This window comes from Salvelinus fontinalis, unplaced genomic scaffold (genome assembly GCF_029448725.1).
Source record: "Salvelinus fontinalis isolate EN_2023a unplaced genomic scaffold, ASM2944872v1 scaffold_0088, whole genome shotgun sequence".
NCBI lineage: Eukaryota > Metazoa > Chordata > Actinopteri > Salmoniformes > Salmonidae > Salvelinus > Salvelinus fontinalis.
The window spans coordinates 47,502-67,222 of NW_026600297.1; the positions used below are offsets into that span (position 1 = coordinate 47,502).

Here is a 19,721-nt window from a genome sequence, read left to right on the forward strand (position 1 = left end):
CTGTCTTTGTGCAAACCTGGTTTTATTTGTACATGTATTTTCTACCATTATCTGCAGTCCTCTCTCAACATGCTTTCAGGGGTTTAGGGCGGTTCATTTGAGTGATGACTGAGGCCAAATCAAAGATACCATGTAAAGCCCGCTTATGTCAAGTCTCTGAGTTTACATTTGTATACTAGTCTATAGTGTTTTTTGGTTATTTGCTTCTTGATATTTCTGTAAATAGTATAGTATTCCCTTCCGTATTCTGAATTTCCAATAATTACAACAAAAAAATGTTAGATGAGCGTTTCCCAGTCCAGGGGCCTCATTTATCAAAGGTGCATGCACACAAAAAACTCTAAACCTAAGGTGCATTCAGTTCACTTGAACGTTTGCTAAGTTGCGGAACGGTTTGTACTGAACGACACATTTACCCAACACGTTCTTTTTTGTATGTTATTGAACAGACTTTGAGGTACTTTTGCTCCCGTTTGGTGGGTGTGGTGAGGTGTGGCTTGAAACAATGAGTGACCTATTTAAAGGGCGGTGGCCATGCTGACCGCGTTCCCCAATCCACTACCCAACCCCTTCCCGTTTTTCAACTGGTCGTTCAGTACAGCACTGTTTGCGTTCAATTAAACATTCTAGAACGTAAAGACTTACTGAACACAGGGTTGCACAAGTATAGAATGGCTGTAATTTATCAATGAAAATGTGTATATATTGCGCGATACAGTTTGATAAATAAAAATCATTTGTTGGTAAGTAACTGAGTCTTGGCAAATATGCAGCAAGGTAGAATCACAGCAGCCTACTGTAGATGGTCTCTCAACTGTTGTCAACCAGATGTTTTCAATCATGATTCGTCACCAAGGATTTAAAGTAATTGTCCAGTGAAAATCTCACGTTTAAAAGTCAATTTCTGTTAACTCGTACGCAAATAATGTTGACCCGTTATACTCGTACTTGTGGCCAACGCATTAATTGGAGAAAAAAAAACACTTCAAAAATCACACCTCAAACGTTTATTTCAAACAGATGTTTAAAATATGCTTGTTATTTCCTCACAGAGGATGATGTCATCTACCTGCAATAATTATACTTTTTATAAGTAATTGTAATTAATTATTGGTCATATTTCATTGATATCTGGACACTGGACACTTGTTTTAATAATAGCATATTATTTTGTTTCGCAGCACGTGCCTATGGCACCTATCTACTAAGAACTAACTGCTGTTTGACTTTGTTTTCCGGCCGACCATTATTCTTGACGGAACGGTATGCGGAATGCGGCACGACTTGTCATGTGTTAGTGTTATTTTAGATCCTTAGGACGTCCTTTCCGAAATAAAGGAAAGGGTTTATGTTTGGGTTTAAGGTAGGGACGTCCCAAGGATACCAGATAGCAATAATCCAAGACAAATATTTAACTAACGACTGCATGAGTAACGTTAGCTACCAGATATATGTGCTAGATACATACTAATATGAAATGTTATCCAATACTTACGTTTGATTACATATACAGCATAAAATATAGCAGTATCTTTTTGTTTCGTACATTTTGAAGAGGTAGGTTGACTGGGTCAATATATTTATTGAGTGTCTTAGCCTACTGGTAACTAGCTACAGACTAACGTACAGTAAGTAGTAACTTAGCTCTATCAGAGGAAGAGGCGAAGCCTTTACTAATATCCTAAATCTATGGCTCAATAGCTAACGTTAGTACATAAATGACCACAAACAACTGCCTTATGATGAGTAATTTCTGCATATGCTGAGACCGAAGTCAGTTAAGCATGTCCTATAGTTTTCTATCTAGCTATGAACTGAATGAAATGTCGTTATATTTCAACAGGTGATCACTTACAGGTGACTGCTTGACTAAGAATAGGGGCATACTGCCTCTGTATACAGTCGACCATGGCGTCACTGGTAAGTCTTGGGTGTATGGTTTACTTGTGGGGTCAACATGACAGTATCAGTCTATTTCTCAACACATTTGCTTCATCTGTTGCTTGCTTATATGGAGATGGTCCCCCCTTTGCTGTTATAGCAGCCTCCACTGTTCTGGGAAATCTTTCCACTAGATGTTGGAACATTGCTGCAGGGATTTGCTTCCATTCTGAATTCAGCCACAAAAACATTAGTGAGGTCGGGCATTGATGTTGGACATTTAGGCCTGGCTCGCAGTCGTCATTTCAATTCATCCTAAAGGTGTTCGATCGGGTTGAGGTCAGGGCTCTATGCAGGCCAGTCAAGTTCTTCCATCGATCTCGACAAACCATTTCTGTATGGACCTTGCTTTGTACACGGGGGCATTGTCATGCTGAAACAGGAAAGGGACTTCCCCAAACTCTTGCCACAAAGTTGGAAGCGCAGAATCGTCTAGAATGTCAATGTCTGCTGTAGCGTTAAGATTTCCTTTACCGAAACTAAGGAGCCTAGCCCAAACATGAAAAACAGCCCCGGACCATTATTCCTCCTCCACCAAACTTTACAGTTGGCACTATGCATTGGGGCAGGTAGTGTTCTCCTGGCATCCGCCAAACTCAGATTCGTCCGTCGGACTGCCAGATAGTGAAGCGTGATTCATCACTCCAGAGAACGCATTTCCACTGCTCCAGAGTCCAATGGCGGAAAGCTTCACACCACTTCAGCCGACGCTTGGCATTGTGATTTTAGGCTTGTGTGCGGCTGCTCGACCATGGAAACCCATTACATGAAGCTCTGGACAAACAGTTATTGTACTACGTTGCTTCCAGAGGCAGTTTGGAACTTGGTAGTGAGTGTTGCAACTGAGGACAGACGATCTTTACAAGCTTCGGTACTCGGCGGTCCCGTTCTGTGAGCTTGTGTGGCCTACCACTGCGGCTGATCCGTTGTTGCTCCTAAATGTTTCCACTTCACAATAACAGCAGTTAGAGTTGACCGGGGCAGCTCTAACGGCAGAAATTTATCGAACTGACTAGTTGGAAAGGTGGCATCCTTTGATGGTGCCAATTTGAAAATCACTGAGCTCTTCACTAAGGGCATTCTACTGCCAATGTTTGTCTATTGAGATTGCATGTCTGTGCTCAATTTTTATACACCTGCCAGCAACGAGTGTGGCTGAAATAGCCGAGTCCACTTTTGTATATGTAGTGTAGCAAACTGTGTGTGTTTTTACAGGGTGGCAGCAGTTCCTCTTCTACAGAGTACATAGTCCGGGTCCCCAAGTAAGTACTATCCGAGGCCTACAGCCATTGGGTTCTCATTTAACATTTGACCACAGCTTGGCCAATGTGTACAACATTCCCGACATTAATATTAACCGTTAATAATCATTGCATGCAATAAGGTTTTGGAAACCTCACTCTACTTTCATATCACCACAAAATAATTTTTCAAGTGCAAAAGACACTTAACATGCATAATTTTAACACGGATTCCCACAGAGTTTTTTTGCGTTGCACATTTACCTGAACTATCTGAACTACAACACTTCCTGAGCTAATGGCAACGCGGAGTGAACACATAAAAAAACATCTCAAACAAAAACCTCAGTTGATATCTGTGGTAAAACAGCTAACTCTCCCTAAGTGTATCGTCTGTATTTGTAGTGTTCCAAGCAGGACATAACATTTACTTTTTGGTTCACCAGCCACTGTGTCAGGTAGATTTAAAAAGTTCACCAGCCACTCAGATTTTTACATTACAGCATTAATCTAAAATAGATTAAATTCTATTTTTTTCCTTCTCAATCTACATACAATAGTTTATAATGTCAAAGCGAAAACAGGTTTTTAGACATTTCTGCACATTTTATTAAAAAAATATAAATAGATCCCTTATTTAATTAAGTATTCAGAGCCTTTGCTATGAGACCCTAAAAATGAGCTCCGGTGCATCCTGTTTCCATTCATCATCCTTGAGATGTTTTTACAACTTGATTGAAGTCCACCTGTGGTAAATTCAACTGATTTGACATGATTTGGAAAGGCACACATCTGTCTATATAAGGTCCCACAGTTGACAGTGCATGTCAGAGCAAAAACCAAGCCATGAGGTCGGAGGAATTGCCGTAGATATCTGAGACAGGATTGTGTCGAGGCACAGATCTGGGGAAGGGTACCAAAAAATATCTGCAGCATTGAATGTCCCCAAGAACACATTGGCCTCCATCATTCTTAAATGGAAGAAGTTTGGAACCACCAAGGCTCTTCCTAGAGTTGGTTGCCTGGCCAAACTGAGCAATCGGGGGAGAAGGGCCTTGGTCAGGGAGGTGGTCAAGAACCCAATGGTCACTCTGACAGAGCTCCACAGTTCCTCTGTGGAGATGGGAGAACCTTCCAGAAGGACAACAATCTCTGCAGCACTCCACCAATCAGGCATTTATGGTAGAGTAGCCAGACAGAAGCCAGTCCTCAGTAAAAGCCCCATGAAAGCCTAAAGGACTTTCAAACCATGAGAAATAATATTATCTGGTCTGATGAAACCACGATTGAACTCTTTGGCCTGAATACTAAGCGTCATGTCTGGAGGAAACCGGCATCATCCCTAAGGTGAAACATGGTGGCAGCATCATGCTGTGGGAATGTTTTTCAGCGGCAGGTTTTGGGAGACTAGTCAGGATTGAGCACAGAGAGATCCTTGACGATAACCTGCTCCAGAGCACTCAGGACCTCAGACTGGGGCGAAGGTTCACCTTCCAACAGGACAACAACCCTAAGCCCACAGCCAAGCCAACGCAGGAGTGGCTTTGGGACAAATCTCTGAATATCCTTAAGTGGCCCAGCCAGAGCCCGGACTTGAACCCAATCGAACATCCTCTGGAGAGACCTGAAAATAGCTGTGCAGCGACGCTTCCCATCTAACCTAACAGAGCTTGAGAGGATCTGCAGACAAGAATGGGAGCGTCCCACCCAAGAAGACTCAAGGCTGTAATCGCTGCCAAAGGTGCTTCAACAAAATACTGAGTAAAGGGTCTGAATACTTACTTACTTTCAGTTTGTTCTTTTTTTTACATTCTAAAAACCTGTTTTTGCTTTGTCATTATGGAGTGTAGATTGGGGTGGGGGGGTTAATCCATTGTAGAATAAGAGACGAAATGTGGAAAAAGTCAAGGGGTCTGAATACTTTCTGAATGCACTGTACATGATGTGGTATCTACATGAATCATAGCATAGCTTACACCACTAACCTGTGTGTGTGTGTAGGAACACCAGTAAGAAGTACAGCATCATGGCCTTTAACTCTGGGGACAAAGTCAACTGCTCCTCCTGGACCCAGGTATGCAGGCCAACTCTCTGGGAAACTCCCTCTCATTACAACTTTCCTCAATAGGCTTCTAGAACACTCAATGATTCTCTCCCTGTCTCTCTCTCCCTCCCTGTCTCTCTCTCTCCCTCCCTGTCTCTCTCTCTCCCTCCCTGTCTCTCTCTCTCCCTCCCAGTCTCTCTCTCCCCCTCCGTGTCTCTCTCTCCCTCCCTGTCTCTCTCCCTCTCTGTGTCTCTCTCTCCCTCCCCGTCTCTCTCTCTCTCCCTCCCCGTCTCTATCGCTCTACCTTCCTTTCCTCCCCTTCTATTATTTATTATTATTTCCTCCCCTTCTATTACTTCCTTTCCTCCCCTTCTATTAGTTACCTTCTACACTTCTCCTCTCCCATTGTCCCATCCGTCTCACGCTCTGTCTTCTCTCCCCCCTCCTTTACCCCTCCCCTCAGGCTCGTATGGAGCGGGACATGAGTAACAGGAGGATGTATGGTGTGGAGGAGACTGAGGAGGGGGCGGCAGGCAGTGAGTTTGGGAAGAAGCAGAGGGAGGAGGCACGCAGGAAGAAGTTTGGAATCGTCACCAGGGAGTTCAAGGTGGAGGACCAACCCTGGATCCTCAAGGTCAACGGCAAGGCAGGGAAGAGGTGAGGCACACACACACACACACACACAATGGCAAAGCAGGGAGGAGGTAGGCTGCACACAGGCCTTGAGCTTACCTTTACTTAGCTTTGGTTCTCTCACATACTTACCAAGCCGTCCTTTGTCTTTCTGTCGATCCGAGGGCAAGGAAGAACTCCCATATAGCCTGAACTATCCTTTTATATCAACATGTTTCTCTCTCTGTTTCAGGTTCAAGGGTACGAAGAAAGGGGGCGTAACGGAGAATGCGTCCTACTACATCTTTACCCAGTGTCCCGACGGGGCCTTTGAGGCCTTCCCCGTCAACGGTTGGTACAACTTCGTGCCCCAGGCCAAACACCGCACGCTAACCGCCGAAGAGGCAGAGGAGGAGTGGGGCAGGTGAGGAGAGGGGGAGGGGAGACAGGTGTGGGGGAGAGAGACAGGAGAAGGGGGAAAGAATAAAGATAGGGGGTGCAAATTCACCCCTCAGGTAAAAACACTAGGGGGTAGATGTGGGGTAGGAGAGTAGAGAGAAAATGTGATGCTGACTCTCAAACACACACTTCCTCCCCCCCCCCAGGAGGAACAAGGTGGTGAACCACTTCAGCATCATGCTCCAGAGGCGCCTGCGGGAGCAGGAGAGAGGGCCGGACGATGACGACGAGGAGGGCGAGAAGGGGGGGAAGAAGAAAAAGAAGAAAGGAGGAAGAGGAGGGGACCTGCGCATCCATGACCTGGAGGATGACCTGGAGCTGAGCAGTGATGAGAGTGACAGCAGTGGAGGAGAAGGTAAGGAGAGAAGAGAGCAACAGTGGCGTGCGAGAAGGTTTGGGCTTTTTTTCGATTCATCTTTCCTCGATTCATTGCATCCTCTCGTCTGGACCTTCTCCAATACAGTTGAGAAGGAGGCGAGGAGATGGGATGTGAGGAGTCACAGAAAGATCAACTGAGATGGAGTAGAGGAAAGTGACAGCAGCTTCTGTGGAGATGAGGAGAGAAGGATGGAGGGAGGAGAGAATGATGGAGGGAGGTGAGAGGGAGGGAGGGAGGAGGTGAGAGGGAGCGAGGGAGGTGCGAGGGAGGGAGGGAGGGAGGTGAGAGGGAGGGAGGGAGGTGAGAGGGAGGGAGGGAGGTGAGAGGGAGGGAGGGAGGGAGGTGAGAGGGAGGGAGGGAGGTGAGAGGGAGGGAGCGAGGGAGGTGAGAGGGAGGGAGGTGAGAGGGAGGGAGCGAGGGAGGTGAGGGAGCGAGCGAGGGAGGTGAGAGGGAGGGAGCGAGGGAGGTGAGAGGGAGCGAGCGAGGGAGGTGAGAGGGAGCGAGCGAGGGAGGGAGGAGAGAAGGATGGATGGATGGAGGGAGGAGAGAAGGATGGATGGATGGAGGGAGGAGAGAAGGATGGATGGATGGAGGGAGGAGAGAAGGATGGATGGAGGGAGGGAGGGAGGGAGGAGAGAAGGAGTGAGGGAGGAGAGAAGGATGGAGGGAGGGAGGGAGGTGAGCCCAGTAATGATGAGAATGAAGGCAGAGTAGAAAGAGGCATGGGAGTCATTCAACCTCAAAAAGCACAAGAAAGGATTTGGACACCTACCAATCAGATTGATCTGAAATGGTACCTGCAGTTAGAAACAGATCAGATTAGCATTTCTTGAACATTATTTTTCTGAAAGACAATTAGAACAAAAATTGAAAGCTAGTTGATTGCACCCAAATTGGCCATTTCAATTGATAGGATTCATATAATATTCAATAAATATAGTTCCCAACATCCGATATGGACCAAACTTCTTCTTATCAATGATTAAGACGTGAGGAATCCAAACAAATGGCGTAAAGCCACCACAGACCCCTTAGTTGTCTGGACTTCACAGAGATACACACACAAAACACAATGAACACAGACCCCTTTAGTTGTCTGGACTTCACAGAGATACACACACAAAACACAATGAACACAGACCCCTTCGTTGTCTGGACTTCACAGAGATAAATAAACAAACAAAACACAATGAACACAGACCCCTTTAGTTGTCTGGACTTCACAGAGATACACACACAAAACACAATGAACACAGACCCCTTTAGTTGTCTGGACTTCACAGAGATACACACACAAAACACAATGAACACAGACCCCTTCGTTGTCTGGACTTCACAGAGATAAATAAACAAACAAAACACAATGAACACAGACCCCTTTAGTTGTCTGGACGTCACAGAGATAAATAAACAAACAAAACACAATGAACACAGACCCCTTAGTTGTCTGGACTTCACAGAGATACACACACAACACAATGAACACAGACCCCTTAGTTGTCTGGACTTCACAGAGATACACACACAAAACACAATGAACACAGACCCCTTAGTTGTCTGGACTTCACAGAGATACACACACAAAACACAATGAACACAGATGCAATGTATTTATTTTTTGAAACAAATGTTTTCCATTGTAATTTGTGTAAACAGCATGTAGGCTACAGCTGTAGGAGTAAAATGAGACACATGGATAACATATAAAGGCATAGGACAGCTGAACATTAAAAATAGACTACATGAAGAGAAGAGACACATAGTCTGCTGATTCTACTAAAGATACACCTGCCAGAGAAATATGTGCTTAGGGCACTTGGACACACTAGACATATAGTCTGCTGATTCCATTAAGAGATACACATACCAGAGAACATACTGAGGCACTGAACTAAAAAGATAATGGTGACAGGAAGAATTAGGGGAAGTATGCTTATTTGCATATGGGTTGGACTTATATGTTGTATGTGTATAAATGCTGGAGCCGGGGCTGGGAAATGGTGTGTGTTCCGCGGGACATTCCAGATTGCTATACAATTGTATTAAAAGCATGTTTGATTTCACAAGTTCTTGTCAGTGTTATATTTGAACCGATTGTCCACGACACAGCACAGTGTTTCTGATATATTGCGATATGATATCGATATTTAACAGGAAAAATGCACCCGATATCAATGTGGATTATCCATGTCGGTACTCATCACTGTGTGTATGAATCACATCTCAATTTCTAACAAATAATGGACAGTATATTTTACATGTTCAACTGTTGAATTGTTAGAAGGTGCATCTCTTTACGTTCTCTCTCTTCTCACCCCCTCTTCTTTTCCTCTCAGATGGAGACAGCAAGCCCAAGAAGAAAGAGGGGGATGTGAAGGGGAAGGGGAAGAAGAAAAAGAAGAAGAGGGGGAGTGACAGCGAGGCTAATGAGGACAGTGACGATGGAGACTTTGAGGGCCTGGAGGTGGACTACATGTCAGATGAGAGCAGGTGAGACACTCACAGATACACACACACATACAGACTCACAGATAGACTCACACACACACACACACACACACACACACACACACACACACACACACACACACACACACACACACACAGATAGACTCACAGATACACACACACACACACACACACACACACACACATACAGACTCACAGATAGACTCACAGATACACACACACATACAGACTCACAGATAGACTCACAGATACACACACACACACAGATACACACACACACACAGATACACACACAGACTCACAGATACACACACAGACTCACAGATACACACACAGACTCACAGATACACACACAGACTCACAGATACACACACAGACTCACAGATACACACACAGACTCACAGATACACACACAGACTCACAGATACACACACAGACTCACAGATACACACACAGACTCACAGATACACACACAGACTCACAGATACACACACAGACTCACAGACTCACAGATACACACACACACATACAGACTCACAGTTACACACACACACATACAGACTCACAGATACACACACACACATACAGACTCACAGATACACACACACACACACACACACACACACACACACACACACAGACTCACAGATACACACACAGACTCACAGATACACACACAGACTGACAGATACACACACAGACTCACAGATACACACACAGTCTCACAGATACACACACAGTCTCACAGATACACACACACATACAGTGCATTCGGAAAGTATTCAGACCCTTTGACTTTTCGCACATTTTGTTAGGTTACAGCCTTATTCTAAAATGGATTAAATAAATAAAAAAGTTCTCATCAGTCTACACACAATACCCCATAATGACAAAGAGAAAGTTTTTTTTAGAAATGTTTGCATAATTATTAAATATAAAAAACTGAAATACTTAGTATTCAGAGCCTTTGCTATGAAACTCAAAATTGAGCTCAGGTGCATCCTGTTTCCATTGATCATTTTATTTAACATTTTATTTAACCAGGCAAGTTAGTTAAGAACAAATTCTTATTTACAATGACGGCCTACTCCGGCCAACCCCGGACGACGCTGGGCCAATTGTGCGCCGCCCTATTGGACTCCCAATCACGAATGGTTGTGATACAGCCTGGAATCGAACCAGGGTCTGTAGTAATGCCTCTAGCACAGACATGCAGTGCCTTAGACCGGTGCGCCACTCAGGAGCCTCTCAAGAGCCTCTCAAGCTCTGTCAGGTTGGATGGGGAGCGTCGCTTCACAGCCATTTTCAGGTCTCCAGAGATGTTCATCCTTGATGTTTCTACAACTTGATTGGAGTCCACCTGTGGTACATTCAATCAATTGGACATGATTTGGAAAGGCACACGCCTGTCTATGTAAGGTCCCACAGTTGATGGCGCATGTCAGAGCAAATACCAAGCCATGAGGTCAAAGGAATTGTCTGTAGAGCTCTGAGACAGGATTGTGTCGAGGCACAGATCTAGGGAAGGGTACTAAAAAATGTCTGCAGCATTGAAGGTCTCCAAGAACAGAGTGGCCTCCATCATTTTTAAATGGAAGAAGTTTGGAACCACCAAGACTCTTCCTAGAGCTGGCCGCCCGGCCAAACTGAGCAGATCTTGGTCAGGGAGTTGACTAAGAACCCAATGGTCACTCTGAAAGAGCTCTTGAGTTCCTCTGTGGAGTTTACTAAAAGGCACCTAAAGGAATCCCAGACCATGAGAAACAATATTCTCTGGTCTGATGAAACCAAGATTGAACTCTTTGGCCTGAATACCAAGCGTCACATCTGGAGGAAACCTGGCATCATCCCTACGGTGAAGCATGGTGGTGGCAGCATCATGCGGTGCGGGATGTTTTTCAGCGGCAGGGGCTTGGAGACTAGTCTGTATCGAGGGAAAGATGACCTGAGCACAGAGAGATCCTTGATGAAAACCTGCTCCAGAACTCTCAGGACCTCAGACTGGTGCGACGGTTCAACTTCCAACAGGACAACGACACTAAGCACACAGCCAATACAACGCAGGAGTGGCTTCAGGACAAGTCTCTGAATGTCCTTGAGTGGCCCAGCCAGAGCCCGGACTTGAATCATCTCTGGAGAGACCTGAAATTAGCTGTGAAGTGACGCTCCGCATCTAACCTGACAGAGTTTGAGAGGATCTACAGAGAAGAATGGGAAACTCCTCAAATACAGGTGTTGTAGCATCATACCCAAGAAGACTTGAGGCTGTAATCGCTGCCAAAGGTGCTTCAACAAAATACTGAGTAAAGAGTCTGAATACATATGTAAATGTGATATTTCAGGAATTTTATTTTATGAAATTTCTAAAAACCTGTTTTTGCTTTGTCATTATGGAGTTTTGTGTAGATTAATGAGGGGGGGAAACGATTTAATCACCCCTTTTGATCCATTTTAGAATAAGACTGTAACGTAATAAAATGTGGAGAAAGTCAAGGGGTCTGAATACTTTCAGAATGCACTGTACACCAGAACTTCTATTGACAGCTGTAGGGTCACACACCAGAGACACTTGTAGAGCCATACACACAAACACTTCCTGCAACCTCTCGTTTATTTTCTCACATCTGTTTCTCTTTCATCCTTTCCTCGCTCTCTCGCTCCTTACTCCCTTGATCCTGCAGTTCAGAGGAAGAGGCCGGCGAAGAGAAGGCCAAGTCCAATAAAGAGGCCGTTCCCAAAGGTCAGAGGGCACCCCCATGGCAACAATACAACGTGTTCATGTGTGTGAATTCTAAGAACTTTAACTCTGTTCACAGGAATCGACGAGGCATCTGAGAGTGAGGAAGAGAGCGAGGAGGAGAAACAGAACGAGGAAGAGGGGAAAGAGGAGGAGGAGGAAGAAGAAGGGAAGAAGACCCCAGTCCAGACAAAGAAGAAGAGAGGTAGCAGTTTTTCTTCTTTAGAGTCTTTACTGATCAGGTATCACAAGGAAGTGGCAAGATTGAACCCACGGAAATATACTGTGTTTTTGTTGAAGGGGGCTATTTTGTGATAATGTTGTGTGTGTTTCAGACAGCAGCGGTGAGTCGGACACTTCGGAGGACAGCGACATCGATGGAGAGGCAGCCTCCGCTCTCTTCATGGTGGTGTGTGTGTGTGAGAGTGTTAGTTTGTGTGTGGTTCCCTTTGTAGTGCCACTGTTCAATGTCAACCCCACTTTCCCTGTCTTTCTCGCAGAGATGGAGTCTTGATATCGTGTTCTTGATCTGGGTTACGGTGCCCAAGATCTGGGGCTTTTCTAAAAGTCTTGAACAAGACTCTGGTAGTTGATGAACCTGATACCATATTTTGTAGTTTCAATGTGGCACAAAAGGGGTGACACACCACACAATTCCCAGGGTATCTTGCTTCCCTAGTGTGGCAGCAGTGTGGGCACAAAAACGGGCCTTTTTAACCCTTTGATGTTGTTGGTGTTGGTCTGGCTCTCTATCTTGGTTTTCCACATTTCAACTGGTCTTGGTGTGATAATTGTCTGCAAACACTAGGTCTTTCTTGGTCTGGATCTTGAGAGGTTGAGTGACTCTCGTGGACTTTGCTCTTGACTACCACTCTTGACATTCCCCATTTCCTCGCTATCCCCCCCAGAAGAAGCGTACTCCTCCTAAGCGCGGTGGTGGGCGTGGCTCTGGAGGCAGCTCCAGGACTGGCAGTCGCCCTGGAACACCGTCCATAGACTCCGCCTCCACCTCCAACACACTCCGAGCCGCCGCTAGCAAACTGGAGCAAGGTACACACACGCATGCACTCACACACACATTTTCAAAGATGGGAAATAGATATTTATATTTAATCTTTTCATCTATATTTACATATTCACAGGATCTGAAAGTCTTATTTTGTTTGTGGTACCTTAATGTGTGTGTGACCTCAGCACTGCATGCTAACTCTTCTTGATTGAACAATAAAGGGTTGTTAAAACTGTCTCCGTTACCCTGCTCCCTCCCTCTCTCCCCTCACAGGTAAGAGACATGTGGTGGGTGGTAGCTCTGAGTCTCCAGCTGCCAAGAGGCTGAAGATGGAGTCCAGCAGTACGGCTGTCACCACCCAGAGTCCTGCCCCCTCAGGGAAGAGCACGCCACAGCCCCCCTCAGGGAAGAGCACGCCACAGCCCCCCTCAGGCAAATCAACCCCCAGTTCCAGGTATATTCCTCCTCTTCAATCTCTCCTGTTTGTTCACTTTTCTCACCCTTACCCTCTTTCTAGCTCACACACACTCTCGTTCTTTCTAGCTCACACACACTCTCGTTCTTTCTAGCTCACACACACTCTCGTTCTTTCTAGCTCACACACACTCTCGTTCTTTCTAGCTCACACACACTCTCGTTCTGTCGCCCTCTTTTCTGTCCTCTCCCACAAGCACTGTCCTTCTTCTTATTCTCTCCCCCTGGTTTTTTGTCCCACTCTCCATCCTCCCTCTCCACAGTGACGTTCAGCTGACGGAGGAGGCGGTGCGCCGCTACCTGATCCGGAAGCCCATGACCACCAAGGACCTGCTGAAGAAGTTCCAGACCAAGAGGACTGGCCTGAGCAGCGAGCAGACGGTCAACGTCCTGGCCCAGATCCTCAAACGCCTCAACCCCGAGAGGAAGAACGTCAACGACAAGATGCACTTCTACCTCACCGAGTAAACCGGGCTCGTGTTCATTAGGGCATGCGTTTTCAAAATGGAAAATTAGTCCATGTTCCTCTTTCATGCCCTTTGGTGCCTAATGAACGCGACCCAGGGAGGAGGTGAATAGGAGAGGAAGAGCATGAGATGCTCCTCATTAATTGAGCAGCGGAAGGAGGAGAAGAATAGAACAGGGTCCTTGGAAGAGTGGAATAACGTAGAAAAGAAAAGTGTTACGCAACTGTGATTTGAGGTGCGGTGTAAACTAGCTTCAATATCTGTCTCTAGAAATGGTTTGAAGTCAACTGTACCTGTGGCAGTCCTTTCAGGTCAAATAACTTACTCTTACAAGATATAGGTTTATCAATGAATTAGGCCGATGTGAAGGTATCAATGAAAACATTCCGTGTAGATCTTGCCTGCCGACTCATCTCCCACCACAAACCACTGGATTCAACAAGACAAGTGTGGCTTATTTTGTACAACTTGCCGTATTTCCCCAGGTCTCTTTCTCATTTTAGAATGGTCTTTTTTGTTTATTTTCATTTGTAATAAAAACCCTGCTGTTGCCGTGGCTGGTCTCCTTGTCATGTTTCTGGTTGGTTTGCATAATTATAAGCAGAACACTGGACAATGATGTCAAACATCTTAAGGCTTTTCAATGAAGACACAATAATACTATTAGAGGTTATGACAGAAGTCTACTGTGCTATCCAGTGGATTCATTGGAAATCTACTTTGCAGCAACTGTTGTGTATGTACTTACTTGGATAAGAGTAGTGTATACTTCAATGACAGTCTGCTGTTGGCCTGTACTACTTCATGCCATGGAGAAGTGGTTGTGTAGTAGAGAAACCATGTTAAGCAGAAGTCATTCATCATTATTCAGCATGACATGACAGGTGTAGTCTTATTAATGTTACACCTGCTTCTTCCTCTCCTGAGGAAAATGACTTGATGTGCCAAGTAGAGTAAAATATACTGATGGCACATCTGCCCGTTTATTAATGGAGCGATTACTGGCCGATCCCAAATGATCTTGGTCTTCTCACTGTTATCGTCAAACTTTGTTGACATTTTAAACTGTCGTGTGACTCCTAAAAACCTGCTTCTTCCTGTCCTGTTTCTACTATTTATTGCTTTTATATTTTACAGTGAGGTGGAGCGACAGTGATGTCCTAATTCTCAAGATTCTTCAGGAAGTTGACTTTATATTAGTGTCTGATGGCTCTACATAGGTTGGCCCATTCTATGTTCATCCCAGATAAATCACATGGGGTGTCTATCTTTTAACACAAACCAGTATTATGATCTGCCGTGTCTGGACCGAGGCCAGTGAATGATGAGAAACAGTTGGCTCCAATGTTTAGATCCAGGCTACTTTACTGTAGGCTTCTACTTGTTTTGTAGTGAGAAAACATGTCATACAGTATCACTCTCAACGACTGACACCTCATTCTAACATCAAGAAAAAGCCCATTCATATTTTTGTCAATATTCAATCACAAATAGATCATACACTTCAACTATATATTTTAGATATTACAATTAAAATAATGTGATGTATTTGAGTGTAAACACATTACCCTGCAGTATTGCTCATAGTAACTGGTAGTCATACTGTAGGTGATCAGGTGGCTGGACCAGTTCAGCCACCATCAGGGAAGGACACGTAATGGCGGACATAATCAGGGATTGACCTTAAGGGTTGCCCTATTGCCTGGAGCAATTGAGCTGAGCAGTCGGGCAAGTTGAACGTGCTCTGGTGTTCCCCCAGGTGATTTTTCTGGTTCCTCCCCATTGTTTAAGTGATTGACGGACAATTTATGGCAACCAGACAAGTTGAACCTGCTCTGTGGTTGCCCCATTAGGCAGGGGATTTTTTAAAACTGAATTTCAGTAGACTAACATAGGAGCTACACTTAAAAAAAGTTGGTCCTGCTACACAGGAAGCATAACTTTTGGTCAGGGCGAGCAGAACGCCAGACAATACTATACCCTATTGCTCTCGGTTGTCTCCCAGAGCCGGTATGCTTACAACCAGGCTGTAGAAGGGTCTCATGCTCTGCAAAAGTTACGCATCCAAACTGATTGTTTTGCTTTCTAGCATGCTAGCAGACACCCATAAACTTCCAATCATTGCGCTAACGCTAGTTAGCATTGGCTAACAAAACTATCTCTAAGTTCCTTCATACTGGACATAGAGACATAAAAATGATATCCAGGAGTTCAACAGACTCTGGGGAAGTAGATAATGGGCCTCATTGCCAAAATCCCAAAGTATCCATTTAAGTGACAATTTAATCCCCTGCCTAATGGGGCAACCAAAGAGCAGGTTCAACTTGTCTGGTTGCCATAAATTGTCCGTCAATCACTTTTGCTTGTAAACAACTACTTTAACATTTTCTGTCAAGTGACTGTAATCATCAGGCAACCAACAAAAAATACTGCTGTCCAATGGGCAAGAGCCTTTCAAACCTTAATGTCAATCCCTGACATCAACGGTGCAAATAGAGGAGAAAGGATCCAAAATGGTTTCCAGACAGTTCTGGGGAGAACAACAAGGTGGGGTATTGTGAGTGCAGAAATTGTGAGTGTTGTGTGCCTTTACTTCATGCCCACTGATCTGACAGAACTTAACCGGCCTTATGGTGAAACCTATCCAGAACTTTCACTTATCAGTTGACATGAAGGCAAGGACACAAGACTAGGATGGCACAGTAGTAGTATTGGGACGTAGCCCTCGTCTTTTTCATTAAACAATATTCATGTCTCGATCTTCATGTTCGGGCTATGTCGTAGTTGTTCACGAACCAATCACAGGTCTTCTTGATACCTGTAGGGGAGGAGAGACACAGTCAGTCATTTTGGATACTGTCCATTTTGGAAGAGTGGTTTAATCACTGTGAACGTTCCTTTCATCATAATCATAAAATGACCAATAACCAGATAGGTATCAAATATCATGCTGTAATACGTCTGTGTTATTTACAAGGCAACTAATTCCAACTACAATATTGAGTTGTTTTCTGGACAGGAAATAGAACCCTCAATATTTGGATCTCGGACCTTCAGAGAGCGGCGTGAAGGTGAAGTCAGGGAGGTAGCGTCGCAGCTTGGCGTTGCTGGCCGTCTTCTTCATCTGACCATCTGACTTGCTGGTGTCGAACTGATGTCATAGGTCAAGGGCCACAAAAGGCAAAGCACAGGGAGATGGCATAGTTACAGTGCAACGGATATGGGGGGGTAGCCAGTCCGAGTGGGCTTTTAATGTACTACATCTGTACCTCTGTCAGTCCAACAGGTGTAATGAACCTCTACATGTGGTTGCTGGTGTTGTACTAAGGATTCTACTAGATTGGTTCTAGACACTGATCTAAGGTCAGATTTGAATAATGGTTAAGGTAAGGAATTGGGGAAGATACACTGATCCTAGATCTGTGCCTAGGGACAACTCCTATCAGGCGTACACAGCCTGTGGAAGGATACAACTATTTGACCTTTGAAGTCCAGGGCATCTGCAATCATCTCTACGGCGTCCTTGATGGGGAGCTCCTCCTCCTCCCCCACTGTGAGAGACAAGTGACAAAGGAGCTTGGTCCAGTTACATATGGTACACACACACATTGACTGATTACACACACACACACACCATGTTGGACTCACCAGAGAGAATGATGGGGTCAATCTCATCATACTCCCGCAGCACCCAGAGGAACAGACGTGCTACATCCTGAGAAAACACACACACAGATTTAATGTCCACACACATATCTGACATTGTGCGTGCGTGTCAGTGCGCACACACACACACACACACACACACACACACAGACACAGACACAGACACAGACAGACAGAGAGTAATTCACTAAACATACCAGAGAGTAGATGAATTGTCTCCTGGGTGTTCCGGAGCCCCACACCTGTAGCGGGGTTCCCTCCTCTGTTACAAGGAGAGTAGAAAGGAGTAAGTGTTTGTATCTGTCTGTCTGTCTGTCTGTCTGTGTGTGTGTCAAATCAAATCAAATTGTATTGGTCACATACACATGGTTAGCAGATCTTAATGCGAGTGTAGCGAAATGCTTGTGCTTCTAGTTCTGACAGCGCAGTAATATCTAACAAGTAATCTAACAAATTCACAACAACTACCTTATACACACAAGTGTAAAGGAATGAATAAGAATATGTACATATAAATATATGGATGAGCGATGGCAGTGCGGCATGGGGAAGATGCAGTAGATGGTATAGAATACAGTATATACATATGAGATGAGTAATGTAGGATATGTAGACATTATTAAAGTGGCGTTATTTAAAGTGACTAGTGATACCTTTATCAAATCCATTTATTAAAGTGGCCAGTGATTTGAGTCTGTATGTAGGCAGCAGCCTCTCTATGTTAGTGAATGCTGTTTAACAGTCTGATGGCCTTGAGATATAAGCTGTTTTTCAGTCTCTCTGTCCCAGCTTTGATGCACCTGTACTGACCTCGCCTTCTGGATGATAGCGGGGTGAACAGGCAGTGGCTCGGGTGGTTCATGTCCTTTTTTGTCTTCCTGTGTAGGTGTAGGGTGTGTGTGTAGGTGTAGGTCTAGGGTGTGTGTGTGTGTGTGTTATTGTGAGTGTTACTTACTTTTAGCAGCATATGTCTTATGCATGAGTGCCGAGAGCACGTGACCATTTTCAAAGTTGCAGTTGTCATAGGGACCATACACGTTAGTCGGGATTACGGCGGTGTAGCGGCGCCCATGCTGCGCAAAGTATCCCCTGTTGTCAATCAAGTCCCCCCACACACACACACACACACACACACACACACACACACACACACACACACACACACACACACACACACACACACACACACACACACACACACAATCATGTTGTGGTTAGAACATTAATGACCCACTCCAGCTATTTTTTAAAACAATATTCTAAGTACACATACAATACAAGGTACAAACCCTTAAGGGTAGATTATTTTGGGGGGGGGACAAATAGTGTTTTTTTTTACACAATTGCGAAATTCAAGGAGTTGGCAATTCAAGGGGTTAGTCTGATGGATGCATGCCGATGTCATCGGCCTTCCTTCTTGCTTCCCAGAACAATAGCAGAGCAATAGAGGTTCCTTGGAAGTTGTGGGAACATATGTTTTTGGTTTCCCATTGGTTGTGGGAACAAAAGCCTAAGTTTCCTGACCGGTGAAGCTGACTTTTTTTACGTTCTGAGAACATTCATTTTTTGGTTGCAGGGACGTTCTGAGAACGTTTTACAATGATTCCCTGAAAGTTTTCCTGGGAGGTTTTATTAATGTTCTGATAATGAAATTATAGGTTATTTGAAGGTAATTAAATAACATTCTGAGAACATGTTTCAATAAGACATTTAATAACACTGCTAACTTAGGTTAACTGTTTTGAACATCAAGCACAGATGGGACACATGGAAATGAAATTGCTTAAGCATTAATCATGCAAACACATCTCTTTTCTATAGTCACAAGGAGCCTATAAGATTTGAACCTATGATCTTCTGTTTGCTACCCATGGAATCAGTCCACTGCACCACCAGGTTGGAGCTAGCATGCCATGTTTTGTAACTTATACAAAGCTGTGTATTTTAGTCTATTCAAACAGACCCCATTTCAAAGGAAACAAGCACTCATAAAGATCAGGTGTGGCCAATTAGTGGGTGTGGCCACTTCCTGAACTCACTTAACAAGATAGAGGATAGAGAGAGTTTTGTTGACGCTGAGAACGGAATGTATATGTTAATAAATAAACATTTTAGAACGCTCTTGTTGTTTTAATGGAAAGATTTCTTAATGTTCTGAGAATATTACTAAATAAAACCATGAGGAAACCTGTAGGAAACGTTACGCTGAAATTCTGAAATTCC

General features: G+C 44.5%; 2 protein-coding genes across 5 annotated transcripts; one reads left to right on the plus strand and one right to left on the minus strand.

The window, feature by feature from the left end:
• The first annotated feature begins 1,369 nt into the window (after positions 1–1,369).
• On the plus strand, positions 1,370–14,388 carry LOC129843009 (general transcription factor IIF subunit 1-like). 4 transcript variants are annotated; one of them, XM_055911727.1, is made up of 14 exons: positions 1,370–1,557; positions 1,844–1,920; positions 3,157–3,203; positions 5,184–5,256; positions 5,690–5,883; positions 6,092–6,262; positions 6,444–6,652; positions 9,013–9,166; positions 11,827–11,885; positions 11,962–12,087; positions 12,218–12,291; positions 12,791–12,932; positions 13,165–13,345; positions 13,629–14,388. In XM_055911727.1, the coding sequence occupies exons 2-14, from the start codon at positions 1,909–1,911 to the stop codon at positions 13,831–13,833; spliced, it is 1,647 nt and encodes a 548-aa protein (XP_055767702.1). In that variant the 5' UTR covers positions 1,370–1,557; positions 1,844–1,908; the 3' UTR covers positions 13,834–14,388. The 4 variants fall into 4 exon arrangements, with proteins under 4 accessions (XP_055767702.1, XP_055767704.1, XP_055767703.1 ...); XM_055911729.1 differs by having other exon boundaries at positions 12,794–12,932; XM_055911728.1 differs by having other exon boundaries at positions 12,218–12,288.
• Positions 14,389–16,102: 1,714 nt separating this feature from the next.
• Positions 16,103–18,478, minus strand: LOC129843015 (GDP-L-fucose synthase-like). Its single transcript, XM_055911741.1, has 6 exons — positions 18,454–18,478; positions 17,696–17,838; positions 17,481–17,547; positions 17,304–17,383; positions 16,884–16,983; positions 16,103–16,650 (listed from the first exon to the last, which is right to left on the minus strand). Exons 1-6 carry the CDS (start codon positions 18,476–18,478, stop codon positions 16,595–16,597), a joined length of 471 nt encoding a protein of 156 aa, XP_055767716.1. The 3' UTR covers positions 16,103–16,594.
• Between the last annotated feature and the right edge of the window lie 1,243 nt (positions 18,479–19,721).

Coding starts and splice junctions, on each gene's coding strand:
- LOC129843009 (XM_055911727.1), top strand. Junction 6,263..6,443: donor GCAGAGGAGGAGTGGGGCAG/GTGAGGAGAGGG, acceptor CCCCCCCCCCAG/GAGGAACAAGGTGGTGAACC. Junction 11,886..11,961: donor TAAAGAGGCCGTTCCCAAAG/GTCAGAGGGCAC, acceptor CTCTGTTCACAG/GAATCGACGAGGCATCTGAG.
- LOC129843015 (XM_055911741.1), bottom strand. CDS start 18,478: ATGCATAAGACATATGCTGCTAAAA. Junction 17,548..17,695: donor GACAATTCATCTACTCTCTG/GTATGTTTAGTG, acceptor GTGTTTTCTCAG/GATGTAGCACGTCTGTTCCT. Junction 16,651..16,883: donor CTTCACGCCGCTCTCTGAAG/GTCCGAGATCCA, acceptor CCTCCCCTACAG/GTATCAAGAAGACCTGTGAT.